Source organism: Neopelma chrysocephalum, unplaced genomic scaffold (genome assembly GCF_003984885.1).
Source record: "Neopelma chrysocephalum unplaced genomic scaffold, ASM398488v2 Primary Assembly neopelma1_25, whole genome shotgun sequence".
Lineage (NCBI taxonomy): Eukaryota > Metazoa > Chordata > Aves > Passeriformes > Pipridae > Neopelma > Neopelma chrysocephalum.
In genome coordinates, this window is record NW_020897694.1 from 34968850 (window position 1) to 34987325 (window position 18476).

At 41.2% G+C, this 18476-nt stretch overlaps 2 protein-coding genes across 10 annotated transcripts in view; both read right to left on the reverse strand.

The window, feature by feature from the left end:
- The window catches only part of INPP4A (inositol polyphosphate-4-phosphatase type I A), a 122157-nt gene extending 114300 nt beyond the window's left edge, over positions 1–7857 (reverse strand). For 7 of the 8 annotated variants that reach the window (XM_027674876.1, XM_027674872.1, XM_027674875.1 and 4 more), the window contains exon 1: positions 7808–7857. The gene's annotated coding sequence lies outside the window, so the exon portion shown is untranslated. The remainder of the gene's footprint in view (positions 1–7807) is intronic. The other variant, XM_027674869.1, reaches the window with a different exon arrangement.
- Positions 7858–9646: 1789 nt separating this feature from the next.
- Positions 9647–18451, reverse strand: LOC113963593 (cytochrome c oxidase assembly factor 5). 2 transcript variants are annotated; one of them, XR_003532871.1, is made up of 4 exons: positions 18226–18410; positions 17880–17963; positions 15523–15722; positions 9647–11969 (listed from the first exon to the last, which is right to left on the reverse strand). XR_003532871.1 is itself a non-coding variant. In XM_027674877.1 (3 exons), exons 1-3 carry the CDS (start codon positions 18325–18327, stop codon positions 15681–15683), a joined length of 228 nt encoding a protein of 75 aa, XP_027530678.1. In that variant the 5' UTR covers positions 18328–18451; the 3' UTR covers positions 14637–15680. The 2 variants fall into 2 exon arrangements, 1 of the variants encoding a protein (XP_027530678.1); XM_027674877.1 differs by lacking the exon at positions 9647–11969 and having other exon boundaries at positions 14637–15722; positions 18226–18451.
- Positions 18452–18476: the final 25 nt, after the last annotated feature.

Consider the following 18476-nt stretch of genomic DNA (forward strand, 5'->3'; position numbering starts at 1 on the left):
TTGTAGAAAAGATTCAATCAAAGCATATGCAGTTTTCTCAAGTCTTATAAACTTTGTAAGATGAAGCCTGTCTATTACTTGAATAAAAAAACCCTAAGTAATACTGGCAACTTAGATGGCAGCACCCATATATTTTGGGTTATTGCTCAACAAACGCTTCTCGCAGTTGTCTGAGAAAAGGTACATTGCCTGGGAAGAGAGTTTTGCTATACATCAAGGTAAAGACACACTTCAACTTCCACTATTCTTATCAAAAGAGGAAGAAAAGGAAAGTCTCTGTTTACATTGAAAGCAGTTCCTTGCTACACAAGGTTTCCCCTATTTTCTAATGGTCAAGTCATTTAAATGCTACCACTAAATAATGGTCCCACATTATTTAAACCTCTTATGTGCTACTGCACGTCAAACATTATGCTGCCGTGTCACTGAACAGTAGCTGAGATACACAGGCTCACAGGAAGGGAATGAACAGTTTGTGAAGCACTTCCTAATCCTTCAGCAAGAGAGGAGCAATCCGAAGGTGGGACCAGTAGCATCTCTACCTGTAACTATGCCTGCTCAACACAACGTCTTAAAAGACTACTGTTTTCATTTGCTTACATTTCCCCAAATTGTGTGCCCAGCAATTTTTCATGCTGAGTGTTTGCCTCAGACTGATTTTTAAAGAATAATCATCAGCTAAAACAGTTCAGCTACTACCAAGACTAAGGTCTAAAGAAAAGACATTTTGCATAAATTAAAAAAAAAACAAACCCAACTGTCAGTCCTTCCTGTCTATTATAATCCTTTAAAAAGTCACAGTAAACACAGACCTAGTAGAGGTTGACTCACAAATAAAATCTCCAAAGATGGCAAAAGAATGAGTACTCTTGATTGCCACAACTAACTGCACGTGCACTGCCCTACAGGCACCCCAAGGGGTTCAGAAGACAGTTCCCTTTAATAATCATTCATCAGTTTAACTGAACATTGAACTGGGCCAACAGAGCCTGTATCTCTACAACAAGCCTTCAGGAATAAGAAAGGAATACCGAATTTAAAAAGATGGGGGAAAATGGCCAAACCAAAAGAACAGGAGAAGTAATAGATTTGAACTTTGCCAATACTGGCAAAGATGTCAGAAGACCAGGACTGAGGTCTGGGGGTAGAGATAAGGTCAGAAATAACTTGGCTAGGAGGAATCATTGCAGTAAAGAGCTGGGGAATTGCCAAGTAAGGGCAGACCAAAGGGATAGGACTGGTAGCAGAAAGAGAAAAACCAAGGGGAGCAGCCTAAACTGGTGCAAGGAGGCTGGGAACCAGCTTTGGGAATGGAAGAGAAACTGGACACAGACTTCAAGGGAGAACCAGCTGGTTTCTGCAGAAAGAATAAAGTACCAACTAGCTTGGGTGTCTGACTCAAGATACCCATGATTGAACTTTGGAAGTATACAGTCTTTTACATAATATATGCAGAAATAGCTGGGAGGATTTACCAGTTCTGTAAAACTGAAACCAGATCTTAAATTAGGCACCCAAAAACTGAGAAATATTGTATTGACCAACAGCAAAAGGAAAATTTTCAAAGACTTGCCTTGCACCACACAAAAACTCTAGGGAGTGGTAGGGTAGTGTCCCTGGTCTGTGGAAGGATGCAGTTCTCAATTAAAAAAACACTGTGTCCTCTTCTTCCTTTAATCCCTTGCTTTGATCACTCTACAACTTCCAATTTCTGCAACAAATAAAGCTGCTACACTCACTGATGTTCTTTACTGACCAGTTCATCTCCAGATTAGGCCCCTCCTGTGCATTAAATACAACAGAGAAAAGTAGATCATCTAACTAAAGATTTAGCATAATTGAAATCCACGAGGCCAAACTGTGGTTACATGGATGGCTCTTTTAACACAGCTATTTTGACCGCAGTGTAGGCCATTCGTTGTTTAAAATGCTGTGCTCATGCCTATGACTGTCTTGTTTGTATGGAGCAGCATTGCTTTCCATTCAGCATGGAACCAGTAGTGCCAAACACTTCCCTCAATCTCAGAAATGATGATGAACGACCCACCCACCCTTTGGGAGCAAAAGTTACGATCACTAGAAAACCTCCAAGGGCCATCCTCATCCATGTTTCAAGAAGTATGGGACTGAACAGCAGAGCCATAGGGAGTTAAGTGTCACAGGACAAAACCTTCCAGCTTCCAGCTGTGACACCAAGTTTTAAACATGGATATATATACATGACTTTTCTACTGATATTATTCTCTACTGGTCTCATACTAATTACTGCTATATCTGTGTGATACTGTACAATTTTGAATTTTAAAAAGTGACCCATCAAATCTGGAAGGGATAAGATACCTGTGATATAATTCTCTTGTGCAGATAATGTCCATACTCACAAAGCACCCAAGAAATGCTCTACAGAATTCTGGACCTGGACAGGAAGACTTATCCCAGATTTTAGTTTTTATATGTAGCGTCTTCCACAAGACAATACCAGAGCACCTTTTTTTTAAAACAAATGCTGTAATGCTCAATAAATTTTGATATTTTCAGAACTGTTATCAAAATTAACAATGCACTAATATTTATTGCTTTATGGTAAAAATATAACAGAAAAATGGCCCAAAGAGCTTGGCTAGTAGCTCTGGTGACTGAAGATATCACCAGTCTGCTGTTCAAGTTTACAGCCTCTCAAGCAAAGTCAATGGACCAGATCAAGTGAACGCTCTTCAGAAATGTCAAACCAACAGTTTAAATTAAGCTGCTGAACCTCGCACTAAAGTTGTTGAAGCGTAGGGACACATTTTGTTCCACCCGCCATGCTGTGGGAGGCAGTAATTTCCAGCCTAGTGAATGTAAAAAGTAGCTAAAGTATCAAAAGAATTACTGGTGGCAAGACAAAATGCAGGTGAGTAAGGGGAAAAATTAAAAATAAAAAATAAACATCTTTAGAGGGTCTATCAATATCCACTTTATTCTGAGCAACACTGAAAAAACCCCCACAAGTTGTTTTTTGAAAGAGCATTATGAAAAATTAAAGGCTTAGAAAACTACAAAAAACTATACCCTGGACACCGGTAATCACAGAGAAAATGTAGAAAAAGAGCTGGAAAAATGCCAGGGAAGACTCCAAGCAGGTAAGTATTTTCAAGATGCCTTATAAAAAGCTATTTAATTCTGAAGTTTTATTATAACTCTTAAAGACTGGACAATTCTTGAAAAATTCTTTGGAAGTCGGAATCCAAGCTTCAGACTGGCAAGGGTTAAGACCTGAAGCAGACACAAACCAGAATTATAGAAAGGTCCAATGCTTACCCTTGGCAGTAAACCCTACACTGCATCTTTCCCAACACAATAGATTTAATAACAGAAAGTCAGTGGAAGAACAAACTCTCAGCAAATCTCGTATCTTCTGTGCCTCCACTGCTGGCCATAATTTTCCACCTTAGAGATTTGTTCTACTCATGGCACAGAGAAATTCTAGGCATCAAATTCTTTCTAATCACATTTCATTTTGATGGAAGGAAGTTACAGAAAACTCAGTGATACAACAGGGTAAAGCAGTTTTTCAAGCACAGAATTAATCTAGACAGCTTAGCCTTGTATAAATGGAGGGAACTGAGCATGTGCAGAGGCATTTGCCGGCACTGATTTTAGTTGCAAAATTCTGTACAGTTTGCGACACTGCAGTAAGGGTACCTGAGCTATAAACAGTCCCAAGGAATTGAGGTGTGCTATTTCCAAAGATTTGCAACATCAATACATATACCCTTCCTATAATTAGTCATATGGTAGAAAGAATGATTATTCTTCTAAAAGTTTAGATGGAGAGTAAAACATATTATTTTCTTAAGCAAGACTGAAATAACCGTGCTTGTGAGAGCAGATGACCTCAGCTTCTTTAAGCATCTAGCAACAGGAGTTAGCAGCACACCTCTGTCTGCAGTTCTCATCCAGAGTGGCACAGCCCCACTCGCTTCCCATAGGCTCAGGTTCAGAATACATCTGGCCAGGGAAGCCCAGCTCCAAAGCCTAGCCCCTGCTTTTGCATTTTCCCTAAGCACATCCCAGCTGGAGCTACAGGTTTGGAATGCCTCCAGGTTTTTTTCAGCAACTACAACTCCGAAGTGCTCCACTGGCAAATGCTACGAAACATTGATGATAAGTACATTAGATGCTTTTTTCTATCACTATCTCTCCTATTTCCCATACTGTCTTATTCTAGTCTTTTCCCTTCACTTTCCCCCCTATATTCATGCTCCTCCCATGCTACTCCCTTTCACCTCGCTCAGTTATCTCCCTCACAAAATCCATTCTGTATGCAACAAACTGGAAGAACACAGCTGTATTTAGAGAGCATCACATCTCACACAACAGCCTTCTCTGTCAGCATGCCACAGCAGTAGATGCACAAACAAGATGCAGGCATTCGTGAGATATACAAGAATATCAAAGGGCTTATACTTTCATGAGTGGGCCTGGTCTACACAGAGCAGCTGAGGAATGTCAATGTCTTTTTGAACATATCCTGCTGATTTCATACAAGGTTTTGGCGATATCTCAGTGCTGCATGTAATAAGTACTTTTAGTGAATACAGACACACATTCACAAACCTTTGTTGCAGAGAAATCCTTGGTTGTGTACTACAAACTGCACAGAAAGTCTCCTCCATCTAAGATCCAGATCTCAACTTGCCTGGAGATTAGGGGGAAAACTACAATACTCTCTTATATTTCATCAAGATAGTTTTAGTTAAGTTAGGATATACCTCGGTACTTGAATTTCCAAATTTACTGTTTATAGCATATTTGGTAATAATATCATAAATTCAAGAATTTCACATTCAGTGGAAGTATAATGGTCCAGAAATAGCCTTCTTGCTGAGTGAATACACTTTATTGCAGCTTTCAAATGCTGTTTTCAAGAAGTGCTAATGTATATCTGCAGTACTGGCACCTGCCTTTCCTCTGCAAGAGCCAGAAAAGTGGCTGGAGCAATGGGCTGACAAAAACAGAAGCACAATGTCTACCTGTGTCGGCTGATGCAACATCATTTACCCCAGTTTCCAAAACAGGGAAAATACAGCAGTAACTGCAAGGGAAGCCTGGAGAGGGTTGCCTTCCATTATCTCCTGTACACCTCCCTTACCATGTACCACACAAACCGCAAAGGCCAGCTATGACCCCACCACTCCCCCACGCAGACACACGCCCTTGTCTCAGTCACATCCTTAATTTACAAATGTCCCTGTCATTTTCCTTACTCCACTTGGTCAGCTCTTTATTCTCAATCTACTCTGCCTCAGTTGTTTGGTTTTGCCTCACACTGCCAGTCTGTGGCAATGCTTCCCTTACAGTAAGCAAAGCACTACAGAGAACTGAATGTGGGAAGCAAAGGAATGAGGGCAGCGGGAAGTGGCTGTGAAGCAGGAAAGGGAAATTCCTCCTTCTATCTGAAAGCCAGAAGAATCAACTTCACCAGTAGTAAAGAGCTTATCATATTAGGCAAAGCAGCAATAGGTGTGATTTAAACACATTTGAGGCTATGCCTATCTGTGCAACAGATGTGGATGAAGTAGATCCACCCTAAAGCTTTCTTCTTCTAAGGTCAACAACATTTTCCAACAACGTTTCTGCGAAGGATGTCTGTTTGAGATTTAGGTAGATAATCCAACAATGGAGAGGAAATTCAGTTTGTCAGAAAAGAAACAGGAAGGGAAGTGACAAGCAGAAGCAAAGAGCCTGTAAGACAACACTCTGGGCTATGCTGCCTGCCTTATTTGATCTCCTATCTCTCTTCGAGCAACAGTTAGAGGTTTCAAATTTCATCTCCAAGCAAGGCAATTGCTCTCCACATCCAGGCAAGAAATGGGGAAGTTTTTCCAACGAAGTCATCTACAAAGGGTGCCCAAGAGGTACTTTTATATTCTAATGGTGCATCTTATGCATCAGCAATTAGGCAATTAAAATGTGCCGTGGCAGAGCTCATGCCAGGAGCCTGAATTAAATCTCAAGAAGTAAACAAGAACCTAAAGGGGATCCTTGGCCTTCTCATTTTCCTTCCTAATTCTAGTACAATAATACAAAGACTGAGGAACCAGAACATATGGGAAACAGAGCAGCCATTTTTTCTAGCAGTCATTATGCTTCACAGGAAGAACTTCCATTTAATACAGCATCTGTGCAACCAGACTGGACTTGAATAGGTCTAAGAGATGGCTGAGGATAATCAACCTCCAATATATATGAGATCTCAAGACTGAAAACTCTATTACGTGAGAAGGGGTACAGCCTTCTGTCTCAGCAGACAGCAAGTGAAACAGATGTAAATAAGTTTCTGCAGAGATGTGATCACTGTCTTCAATAACGGAGCCAAACACTCTCTGAAGATCACGTGGCTCTTTTGCCACACTTTGGCAGGATTCTTTGTTTCTCCATGGGTCCCTGCAAGCTACCACCCACTATAGATTAAGTTAAAATTAGCTCATTAAAAATAAATTAAATCATAGGCAAATTTGTCATGTATCTAGAAAAATACATATAGCCTAGATACAGATAAATGAAAATGGCCCTGAAATAATGATTTGCTAACAACTTGGTACTGCAGCAGGAAGCAGTGAGTGAAAGAGGTCACATCCACCTCGAAGTTTGGAAAGTGCCAGACCTTCTAAATTTAAGAACACTGAATGTGAACTTTTTGCCCAAAATACGTATGCTTTCCCCACCATTTGCTCCCACCTAACATTTGCATGGAGAGTCAGAGAGACTTGTGAAAAAACTGGCAAGATTCTGCATTCTCTGAGTTCCTAGAAGCAAGGTAGTCTACTGAATTATTCTACAGCAGCAGGAAAAGGAAACTTAGGAAGTTTTTTAATTAAGAGCCTTTGAAAATAGCATTAGCAAATGGTGGTTCTGCAAGGGGAAACAAATTATCTTGTTTCCAGCACAACCTAGTTCTTGCTTTAGAGTTTGAGGGCAGAGGCACAGATGCGTCCCTGATTCTGTCCTTAAAAAAGCAACCGGGCTAAACCTTCCCAGCCGACTCTCTGCTGCCAGCTTAGACAAGTTCAACATCAGAGGCTTCTGCAGAAAGAATGATACCGGCCTACCGACGGAGAGCTTCTATCAACACCGTGCAGGACTGTCCAGCAAAAGCCCCTCTACCAACTTCGCAGTCCATGCTAGGCTTTGACCACCATATAGTGACTTTACTCGTGGTATGGGGAGAATGTATGCCACTGGGATAAAGCTTCGAGTTCATTCTTAACGCTGCTCTGTCAAAGCCACACGAGACGGATGATGGTGCATCAGTACTGCAAAGGCATTTCTACCATATTTCACAACCATATTCCAGCTTAATAAATAGGCAAAAATCTGAAATATGCACCAAACTATACAATCTGCTTCCTTTTAAGGCTTCTCCACATGGGAAAGGAACCATGAAAGCCGGTCTGGAATAAATTAAGGGAGGTTAAATATCATCCTTGTACTGGATGTCTCACTCCTGCATCTCTCCCCGAGGCGGCTGTTTACGCGCAGTACCATCCACACACGCTGTTTACCCGCACCCGCCGCAGCCCGGCCCGGCCCAGGACGAGCCGCAGCGAGCGACAAGCCGCACCGACGGCGCCGGTACCGCCGCAGGTGACAGCGCCGTGACCGAGCCGCGGCGGGCAGGGCCTCCCCAAGATGGGGGCTCGGCGGGGCGCGCCCGGCACAGAGGCGCCTCCCGCCGCAGCCGTACGAGCCCCGCCGCGCCCGGCGCTCGGTCTCGCACCTTCTTCCCCCGACCCCCGCTCCCCGGCCCGTGTCCATCGCTTACCTCCGCAGCCGCCGCTCGCCGGGCACCGCCCCGCGGCAGCCGCCGGCCCCGCGCCCCCAGCGGCTCCGACGCTCGCCCGCTCTGACGGCGCCGGGAGCGGCGGCCCCGCCCCGGCGCTGGCCCGGCCCCCTGCGGCCGCGGCGAGGCGGCATCGCCTCCCGCCGGGGCTGGAACTGCACCGCCTCAGGGTGCCCCGGCCGGCCGTCCCGGCCAGCTTCGGCTCCCAATCATCCAAAACCAGAAAAATTAGGATTCTCTTGCATCTTCATCTGAAATGGGGATTTTAAGAACGGAAATGTCACGGGTCTGCAAAATACCCATATCACAGCTATGATGTTTGAGCCAGATTATTTGAGCCAATAATCCAGATTTGTTTTTCTTTTCTAGTAAAAAAATCACAGAATTAATTAGGTTGGAAAAGATCTCTAGGATCATCAAGTCCAACCTATGACTGAACATCACCATGTCAATTAGACCATGGCACTGAGTGCCACATCCAGTCTTTCCTTAAACACCTCCACTACCTCCCTGGACACCCGATCCCAATATCTAATCACCCTTTCTGTGAAGAAATTCTTGCTAATGTCCAACCTAAAGCTCCCCTGGCACAGCTTAAGACTACGTCCTCTCGTCCTGTCGCTGGTTGCTTGGGGGAAGAGGCCGACCCCCACCTGGCTACAACCTCCTTTCAGGTAGTTGTAGAAAAACAAAAGCAATAAGGTCACCCCTGAGCCTCCTCTTCTCCAGGCTAAACAATCCCAGATCCCTCAGCCACTCCTCACAGAACTTATGCTCCAGACCTTTCACCAGCTTGATTGCCCTTCTCCAGACCCACTCCAGCACCTCAAGGTCTTTCCTGAATTGAAAGGCCCAGAACTGGACACAGCACTTAAGGTATGGCCAGACCAGTGCTGAATACACAGGAATACTCACTTCCCTAGTCCTGCTGGCCACAGTATTTCTGATACACGTCAGCAGGTTTCCTCCATCCATACTTACTTACTGTCCACACTTGAAGTTTCTTGATGGCTGTCTCAGCCAACTGCATTCGTTGAAACTGCTGTGTCCCTAGAGCCTGGGCTCCATTTTTTAACCAATTTCTGTAGCACACCGCTATCAATGAAGGGTTTAACGTGCTCAAGCAGTGTTCAGTGTAATTTGAAAGAAGGTAGGAAGAGGTCACAGTCCAGCTCTGGCTCATTCTATTATTTTTATACAGTGCACAAAAGCCAAGAGGTATGCAAGGGGCTCCTGCTTGCAGGAACCATGCTAAAGTGAGGTATTACTGAGACACGCACAGACACATTTGTCTGGATACCTCCAGCCAACTGTGCATGACCTGCAGAGGACTGCTGCCAAGCACCAGCTGAGTCAGTTCCAACACCACTCTAGTGTAAGAATTTTAATTTGCCTGTTGCAGTTCCCTCGTGCTGGAAGCTGCCAGCTCAAGTCCTCAATACCATCTGAATTTGGATGGAGAAGCCAGGAGATGTAGCTTAAATTTTTCATTTTTCTTTACACGTGTCATTGGTGAAATTCCGTGCAAGCACTTCCTGCTTCAAAATCACACTGATCTTACAGAGAAGAGGTGTTTTCAATGCCTAGTCAAGCATATGTTACTGTTAATAATTATCTTTAGTCATAGTTTAGCACAAAGCTCATGAACCCTGCCATGATTTTTAACAAAAAAGAGACAGAAAATAAGAGCTCTTCTGCATACCATGCAAACTTAAAGCCATCCTCTCATAAAAATATCAAATATACTTGTCAAGAACAGGTTAGAAAGCAAGTAGACATTATCACTAGCATCCTTCAATTTAAATAGAGAGCTTCACAGCATTAAGAAGTAAAAAAATCTTAGTTTATTTGCAGCTGATGACATTTTTAATCATCATCAACCAAATTACAACCTTTGTAACAGCAGGTTTGGACAACTCAAGGACCCACCAAGGATTCTGGAAGAATGATGTTTACTACTGATGTTCACTTAGCATTAGGAAATTAAAACAGCACTAAAACCCAAGGGACCAGAAGGGCACTTACGTCACACCAGCATTGAAGAATCACATGTAGAACCACCATGTAGGCAGAGCAGTCTGAATTACCCAGGGCAAAATACAAGAAAAACCAGCAGAGCAGGAATGAATAGGCTCAAGAGGTTTTTCATTTACCTAATTTTTTGGTAATATTATGTTTTCTTAATCAAAGAAATCTGTAAGTAACAAATCTCACAAACTAATTGTCACGGAAGAACTGTATTTGAGTAGAGGTGCTTAGAGAACTGCTCTGGGACCATTACCAGGTTTAAGACTATTTCACATTTTCTTCAAAGATGCATAAGCACAAATAAACTCATTGCTGATTATATTTGTGGACAACCCAACAGCTGATACTGTGGTGAACAAAAGAACTGGACCATCACGTAAGAGTTCTGGAACAGCTGATAAAGCATACTGCTCAAAATTACTATAATTTTTAAATAGCCAAATCTCAGGCTATACACCCAGGAAAAGAATACAAAGCTGTACTTTGGGAAAACAAGCCACACACTGGGAAAAAACCACTGACTCTGAAAAAGGCATTAGGGTCAAAATGGACGAGGAACTGAAACACGAGATCCCAACATAACACTTTGACAAATGTGATATCCACCTTGGAAGCAAAATCCAAAGAAAGTAGGGATTTTACCTGTATGTAGACCAATGAAAAAACCTGTAACAGGGTTTTATCTCCTTCTTAAAAGAAGATTACAAATCTGTGAAGGGACTAAGGAAGACAGGCATAGCACAAGATTTTAGGAAGTCAATCCATGCATTTTATTGAGAAATATTAAAAGCATACTTTCAAATGCTTTCCAGCAGGAAAATATAAGATACTGACCTCTTTTGTAGAGCCATCCCCTCTTCTTTTCCGGTAAGTGAAAGCTGAAGTCAAATTCTAGTCACAAGACAGACGTACTTCAACACAGGGATTACTAGCTATTGAAATATAGTATCAAAAGAAAACATAATTAGATTTTATGCCCTTTACAAGAGCCAATGCCTTTCTCTGGCATAAAAACCTTCACAGAAGGTCAGATTAGATGAAAGGTGTCAAACTCTAACCACTAACATAAAGCAGGAAGGAATCTGAATGTCCAGTTTCAGCTGATAAAGTACTTTATGTAATTTCTGCCTTTATATTGAACAATACAAAATTTTACACATCAATTCACCCTCAGCACACTATTCACCCTCATCTTCCTCAGTTTGTCAATGATCTGCAAATTGTAAAAGATTTCTTCCCACACAGATTTCCAGAAACTATTCTGCTATGCCCATTAAAGAGGTATGGCTGACACAGAATCAAAAGCTTACGACAAGCAATAGCTAACAAATATTAGACCTCTGTTCCACCACCAAAAAAATATAAAAAATTCCTGTCATAAGTTGACTAAGAAGTTTATATTCTTCATGATAATGAAGGGCAGCACAATTTTACAGCAGCAGTTTATCATTAGAATTTATGAATTACAAGCCAATTTCTATATTTGCTATTTTTCCATATCCTTTTAAAGTACTAGTAGTAATATTGCAAATTTGGGATATCTTGTTTTAAGTCACAGAGATTCACAAGTATCATTTCCTCCATTACTAAAAATCTTTAGTGGAATTATTCCCTTCCATTTCACTGCACCCCATTAGAACTTACAGGCCAAGAAAGAACATGGCACATGAAAACTTCCACCAGGGCAAACAAACCTCAGCTTGACACAAAAATATAATTTCAGTGTCTATCTACTTGAAATATATCACCTGCTACTGACATAATTAGGTAGCTACTAAAATGCTTACCTTATTGTTTCTTCCTCTTTCAATGTTTAAGGACATTATTAATGAATTTACTTTAAGTCCTGAAAATAAAGCTAGTCCACTCCAAGAAGCTGCTCTATGTTCACAAAATTTTCTTCCTACAGACTGTCAACCAAGTCATTGGGGGGTGTTCCACTTACAGAAATAGCTGGTTAATGATTTTCTGAAGGTATTTCCAACAAAACAATGCCAGAGACAGAAAATTCAGCATGCGCATTTGGAAAAGAAAAATAAGAAATGATCTTAAGGTTTCTGGTTACTATTCTATCAACTACAGTTTAAGACTGGAATTAAACTGTCGTGCTCTTCAGCTGTAGACAACAAGACACATATTTAGAATAAATACACATATTCCAAATCATAGAATCATAGAATCAGCCGGGTTGGAAGGGACCTCTGAGATCATCAAGTCCAACCCTTGATCCACTACCGCCGTGGTTACTAGACCATGGCACTAAGTGCCACATCCAGTCTCATCTTAAAAACCTCCAGGGACAGAGAATCCACCACTTCCCTGAGCAGCCCATTCCAACGCCTGATTACCCTCTCCATAAAGAATTTCTTCCTAAAATCTAACCTAAACCTCCCCTGGCAGAGCTTAAGACCATGCCCTCTTGTCTTACTGATAGCTGCCTGAGAGAAGAGACCAACCCCCACCTGGCTACAACCTCCTTTCAGGGAGTTGTAGAGTGATGAGGTCTCCCCTGAGCCTCCTCTTCTCCAGGCTGAACAACCCCAGCTCCCTCAGCCTCTCCTCATAGGACTTGTGCTCAAGTCCCTTCACCAAACTCATTGCTCTTCTCTGGACCTGCTCCAGCCCCTCAATATCCTTCCTGAACTGAGGGGCCCAGAACTGGACACAGTACTCCAGGTGTGGCCTCACCAGCGCTGAGTACAGGGGAAGAATCACTTCCCCGGACCTGTTGGCCACACTGTTCCTGATCCAGGCCAGGATGCCATTGGCCTTCTTGGCCACCTGGGCACACTGCTGGCTCATGTTCAGCTTCCTGTCAATCCAAACTCCCAAGTCCCTTTCTGCCTGGCTGCTCTCCAGCCACTCTGTGCCCAGCCTGTAGCGCTGCAGGGGGTTGTCGTGCAGGATCTGGCACTTGGCCTTGCTGAACCTCATCTCATTGGAATCAGCCCAGCTCTCCAGTCTGTCCAGGTCCCTCTGCAATGACCACATATCAAGTGCTGGGGCATCATGAGTACTTGTGAAATTCATCATGTCAACAAAGCTGCTATGGTTCTGTATTTCTAAGTTTTCCAACCACAGGCTTAAACAACAGATACTGCTGACCACCTACATTCTATGGTTGCATTTTTAAATGATTTCAATTTAATGCTCTTCTTATGAGCAGAAGGTGTCAATTTAGTTTGTTCCAGGCTTCCACTGAAAAAAATAGTATTATTTTAAAAGTCCGCTTTGAAAAAAAGCATCTCACCCAACCTGCTACTCTCCAGAAACTTAAAAGTGAAGAGAGAATACACAACCAATTTCTTATTCCACCCAGTGAATAATGAAGGTCTTTAATAAGTAATATAAACACACAGACTCATATGCTTATCACTTCATACTAACTTGGAAGAACAGAGTTAATGACCTATGACTATGGCATATTTCTGCGGTTCTGCAATATGTGTTTACAGCTATTTAAATACAAATGTGTTTGCAGGATTGGACCACAAAGAGAACACATTAATTGATGAAACCAGATGTAATGACACAGACAGGTCCTAACACTGACGGAGCCGCAGTCTGCGACGTCAGTCCTGACAGCATTCAGCACTCTCTGACTCTGCCACTGGGTAAAACAAATGGGAGGAATGAGAGCAGCAGGGAAAGTTCTTTGCAAACTGTGTCCTGTGTTTATTCAATACGAATTATTAGCAGCACATATATTTCTGATTCTAAACCCAGTAGGAGCCTTTTGGAGCCATGTCAACTATTTGTCCTTAGCAATCCAATTTCACAGATTCAAACACGTTGCATGTTCCATCTTGCAAAATCTACCACAGCATAGAAATATGCACTTTCTTTAGTAAAACCCAGTAGTGTACCACAAGGCATGAGACAAAAATATCAATATATTTAAATAAAAACTTTTACTGTATTAGGAAAAAAGCTAGAATCAAATCTATAGTACTTACGGCTTTCCATTATTAAAACAAATTATTCTTTTTCCCACAAAAAACATTAATATCTCTCAAGTAGAACAGAGGTCAAAGTCCCAAGACAATTATATAGGTAGTTATTTTTAAACAGAATATGATCTTACACAACACTGGAATTGAACAGTGATAGTCTCTTGAGCAAATCAGTATTTTGATACATATTATAGGTATTTTTATACTGTCCTAAGTAGTTAGTGAACCACTAGGAAGTTTTTACAGTAACATTCTAGTGGATCGAATAATACAAATATTCTGTTAATTATTAAATCCTTAAATGTCCAATAGCAAACACTGAATTTAACACTCGATCTCCACCTGATTGAAGCGAATTACTAAAAATAACTCTAACTAGCTGTCTCTCTATGATCTATTATCTGTCTGCTCCTTTCCAAAAGTGGTTCCTGCAGCACCATGAGGTGAGGCTTGGTGATTATGGCTGAGAAAGGAACATAGATCACCTGAACCATCAAGCCTACAGGCCGCTGCAGCAGAGCAGACCATGGAAGAGTCTGTGACTACCAAAACTACATACCATTCCGACTCTTCTCTCTAACTGACATTTAAATACCTGCCATGTGGCTTTTTATTTATTTTTGCTCCCTCTTTTTTTTCCTCATGGAGAAGGCTTGTGAGTAATACTTTGAAATTAGAATGCTAAGTTAAGAACACTCTTATAGACGTCATTTTATAATTTTTGTGTATGTAAAGAGATAATATGGTAACTAGGCGGTGGAAAACAAAGGATGTTTACAGCACTTGAACAAATGAACTAGCTTCCATATAATCAACAGAACACGAAAATGTGAAATCAATGTCGATTTATAATTGCAAAAATAAAGTCCTACACATACAAGGAATATAAACATTCTTTGATCACAGAACAGTTGCTTAAGACAGACAGAATTAAATAATCAACATGCACTCATTCACTGAAGTCATCACTTTTACAAACAGTAAGTGTTGCATGCATCTGTTCAGACTAAATGTAAATCAGACACTTGGCTATAAGCTTCAGCTAAGAAGTTACTATGACTCTCTCCTCTCTCACTGTTTCCCAATCTTGTTTCTAAGCATCTTGTCTGAAGTTATTTGAGTTTCCACTTGTAAGAGTTACACTATCATTTATTTCTTAAAGGCTTCTAAAAGGCAAGGAATGACACACAGATACTGAAAGAAGAAAAAAATATTCCTTTGGGAAAAAAGTTCTTAATCAGAACCAGTTAATATTGACCACTGTCACAGTTTAAGCACTGCTACCCCCACAAATCCTACTTCCTTACCAGTGTGGGAATGAAAAACATCACCACTCCCATCTATTAGAGCAGATTTACTGGGCAGCAAACCTACCGGAGAGGAAGCAACTTGCTCACATTTTACAACCTTGGTCAACTCCTCATCTCTGAAAACAGTTCTATCCTGAGGTATCCTCTGGGATACCAGTCTGCTAAGAAAACTCTTCCTCAAAACACCAAGTGAACTCCCAGTTCTATATCTTCTATTATTTGTAATAGCAAAACATGACCAGAATTCACAGTAAGGTCACAGAAGACAACTTCACTTCAAAACAGAATGATAAATTCTGCAGCTTATTCTGGATTTCACATATTTTATTTCAAGTACATGACAAGTACCCATTTTGGCCAGAACTTGCAGCTTTAGGCTTGTCTTCTTTTTAACATTTAAATGCACATCCAGGTCAATCTATCAGAATACTCAGGAGCAGGTACCTTCCACGAAAACACTGCATGAAAGGATATAGCAGGTACAATCTTCTTACTTTAGTCTCTGTTTTTTGTAAAGTGCTGATGAACCCTGAATTCCCATGGCTAGGTCTCTTGATGAAGACTTCAGTATCCCTTCCTTCCTCTGAATCTTGCCCTGGTATCCAACTGAAAATTGAAGTCAATATATTAAAAGCAGGTATTTTGCAAAAGAAATATTTTAGAGTGCTTGTGCTACCTTGGCACTTAGTAACATCAGAACAAAGGCCAGAATAAAGCAGAAGGCACTGTAAAGAAAACTAGTGATATAGCCAACAAGCCATAGGGTGGTTCTGATGAAAGAGACATTATATTATCTTAAATCTCACACAAAATTAAAATTATGTGATAAGCATCCTGTGCATTTTGAAATAAACAGTGGAACAACACAAATGACAAGAGCAGCATAGCAGGATGTCAAAGAACACACAAAAACAAGGTAGTGTAAGTCTGCTTAAATCAGTTTTTCCAAATGTAACTGATAAACTGAAGGAGGGAAATTCAGATTTGGTTGAAGTGGGAGTCACTGTAAATGTCCATGAGGAGAGGGATAACTTAAATACAAGAAGTTTGTGGAAAAAATAGAAATAAATCAGTAAAACGTGAAATAATATTCAGCTTCTAAAATGTAAAAGTTTATTCTTGGCAGTTACAAAAAAAGATTTAACGGAAGGCTAAAGATGATGGTAAAGCTAAAATAAAAGGTACACTGCAGTACTTACAGAAGCTAAATTGCAATTTCTTTCCCAGTGCAGCAGAAAAATATACTTTGACCTTGGGAGAATTCTTCTGAATTTAGATAGTCAGTCTTGAAGACGGCAGCAACAGATTGCAACTCAGCTGTATTCAGATATTAGATTGAGGAGGTTTCTTTTATCTCCATTAACTAACCCTCTTCCACAATTCAAAACTGCAGTAAAATTTGTAAAGAGCTCGACTACATGATGACATAGCTTATCCAATAACCTAGCAGCTTCCACTTTAAATCCTGTTCCTACTTAAATGTCTAAAGTTTACTGAAGCTTACTCCACTGATAAGACATTCTATTTCCTCACAAAGAAAACAGCATCTAGGCAAAATTCCTAATCATTTTAGAATATTGTAAATTATATTTGCATCTAGTGTCTAACTTGGTTTTGGACACTTTTTAATCCTCACTATTGTAACAAGTAAAAAATCTGGCAGGGCACAATTATTGAAATTCTCAGAATTAACAGGACAAGAAAAACATCACTCACCAGCCTTAGAATTTGGGACAATTAAACAGAATCATCTAAGAACCAGGCTTCTTCCCACATGACTGGATACACTTAGATTGCAATTTAAGTTTCATCAGGCTGCCTTAACAATCCAGACAAAAATACAGGCACATCACCTGTATATGTTGCTACTGCAGCATCATATAGGTATTTCAAACATTTAATACACAGCATTTTTCCTGTCTGCAGAAATAATAATTTGTGACTGTATGGATTAATACGGTTCATATAAGAGAGGTACAAAAAGCTAGAATGACTACTACAGAATGGAAGAAAAATTTTAGGTACCATTTCAACTGTGCACTTTTCATTATGTACCGCATCAGCTAAAAATAAAAATCAGCCCTGCACAACTCATGGTTAGAAAGTTTTGATACCATGTTTATAATATCTTAACTATTTTTTAAATATCATGGAAACACAGGTAAGACATTCCTGGACATGGAACTCCTATCAAAATAGGGGAAACTTTATCTAGTTACATTTTTGTCAGTATCATATGGGATAGTTCGCTATATAAAAAAACCAAACTGTTAGTTATCGTGAATTCAAGTACTCCGAGAAAATTAATGACTCAATGTGAATTCAATGCAAGATCCTGATTCAACAGTGAAAGTCTCATTTAATTTCGTTTCAATGTTCTCTATACAGATTCTCTTTGGATGACCTTGCAGACAAAAAATGTCTTGTCAATATTTTATCTTACAATTACCCGATCTTCTAGAATTTTTTTAAACCAAAACTTTACTAAAACCAATAGTAAAAATACCTACCTCATTACCTGTGACGTTCTAAGCCTAATTCAATATAAACACTTTTTTCCAGTTTTTCATACTCTATTTTTTTCTTCATGAGAACAATCAGAGTTTTTCGACATATGAACATCCATATTTTAAATGGGATTCAAAGGCAGGAGCTGTTCTGCTTAATGACACCAGCTTTACTGAATTAAAATGGTTTTCTTCAAACAAGTGGGAAAAGGACAGAAAGCATCCAGGCCACTGTCACCAGACACGCCACACTTACCATTGATCTTTTGCATGCAAAGAATGTCACTTGCAAACTCCTACAGTGTCCTTCCCTCAAGCATTGTTTAGGGCTTTTGTTTTCCTAGTAGATGAAAAATAAAGGATTAAAAACTTGATTTGTGCAGCTCGTCAAAGAAACACCAAAATACTTCCTAGAATCATAGAGTGGTTTGGGTTGGAAGGGGACCTTGTAGGTCACCTAGTTCCAACTTCATACAAGGTTTACTGGGGATTTCGCCTCGCTACGATGACCTGCGCTTTCCCCTGGAGCTGTAATTCCCTGAGGTGCTGCACACAGGAGCGAGCAGGCCGGAGAGGGGCGGCTTGCAGGCGGCAGCGCTCACCTGCAGCACGCAAGGGCTCTCCAGCAGGCACTGCCGCAGGTCCTCCCGCACGCCGCCGCAGGCGCGCCCGTCCTCCTCCTTGTCCTCGTAGTACTTGGGCATGGCGGCGAGCCCGGCCCTACGCGCCGCTCCCGCCCGCCCTGGTAACACCTCCGGCGGCCTCCAACATCCCGAGCACTGCGATCGCTTCCGGCGGGGGCAGGAAGGGACGGGGCGGTGCCGAGGAGGATCCCGGGCGCCTGCGCCGCGGA

Coding starts and splice junctions, on each gene's coding strand:
- LOC113963593 (XM_027674877.1), bottom strand. CDS start 18,327: ATGCCCAAGTACTACGAGGACAAGGAGGAGGACGGGCGCGCCTGCGGC. Junction 17,964..18,225: donor AGAGCCCTTGCGTGCTGCAG/GTGAGCGCTGCC, acceptor TTCATCTACTAG/GAAAACAAAAGCCCTAAACA. Junction 15,723..17,879: donor TTGCATGCAAAAGATCAATG/GTAAGTGTGGCG, acceptor TTCAATTTTCAG/TTGGATACCAGGGCAAGATT.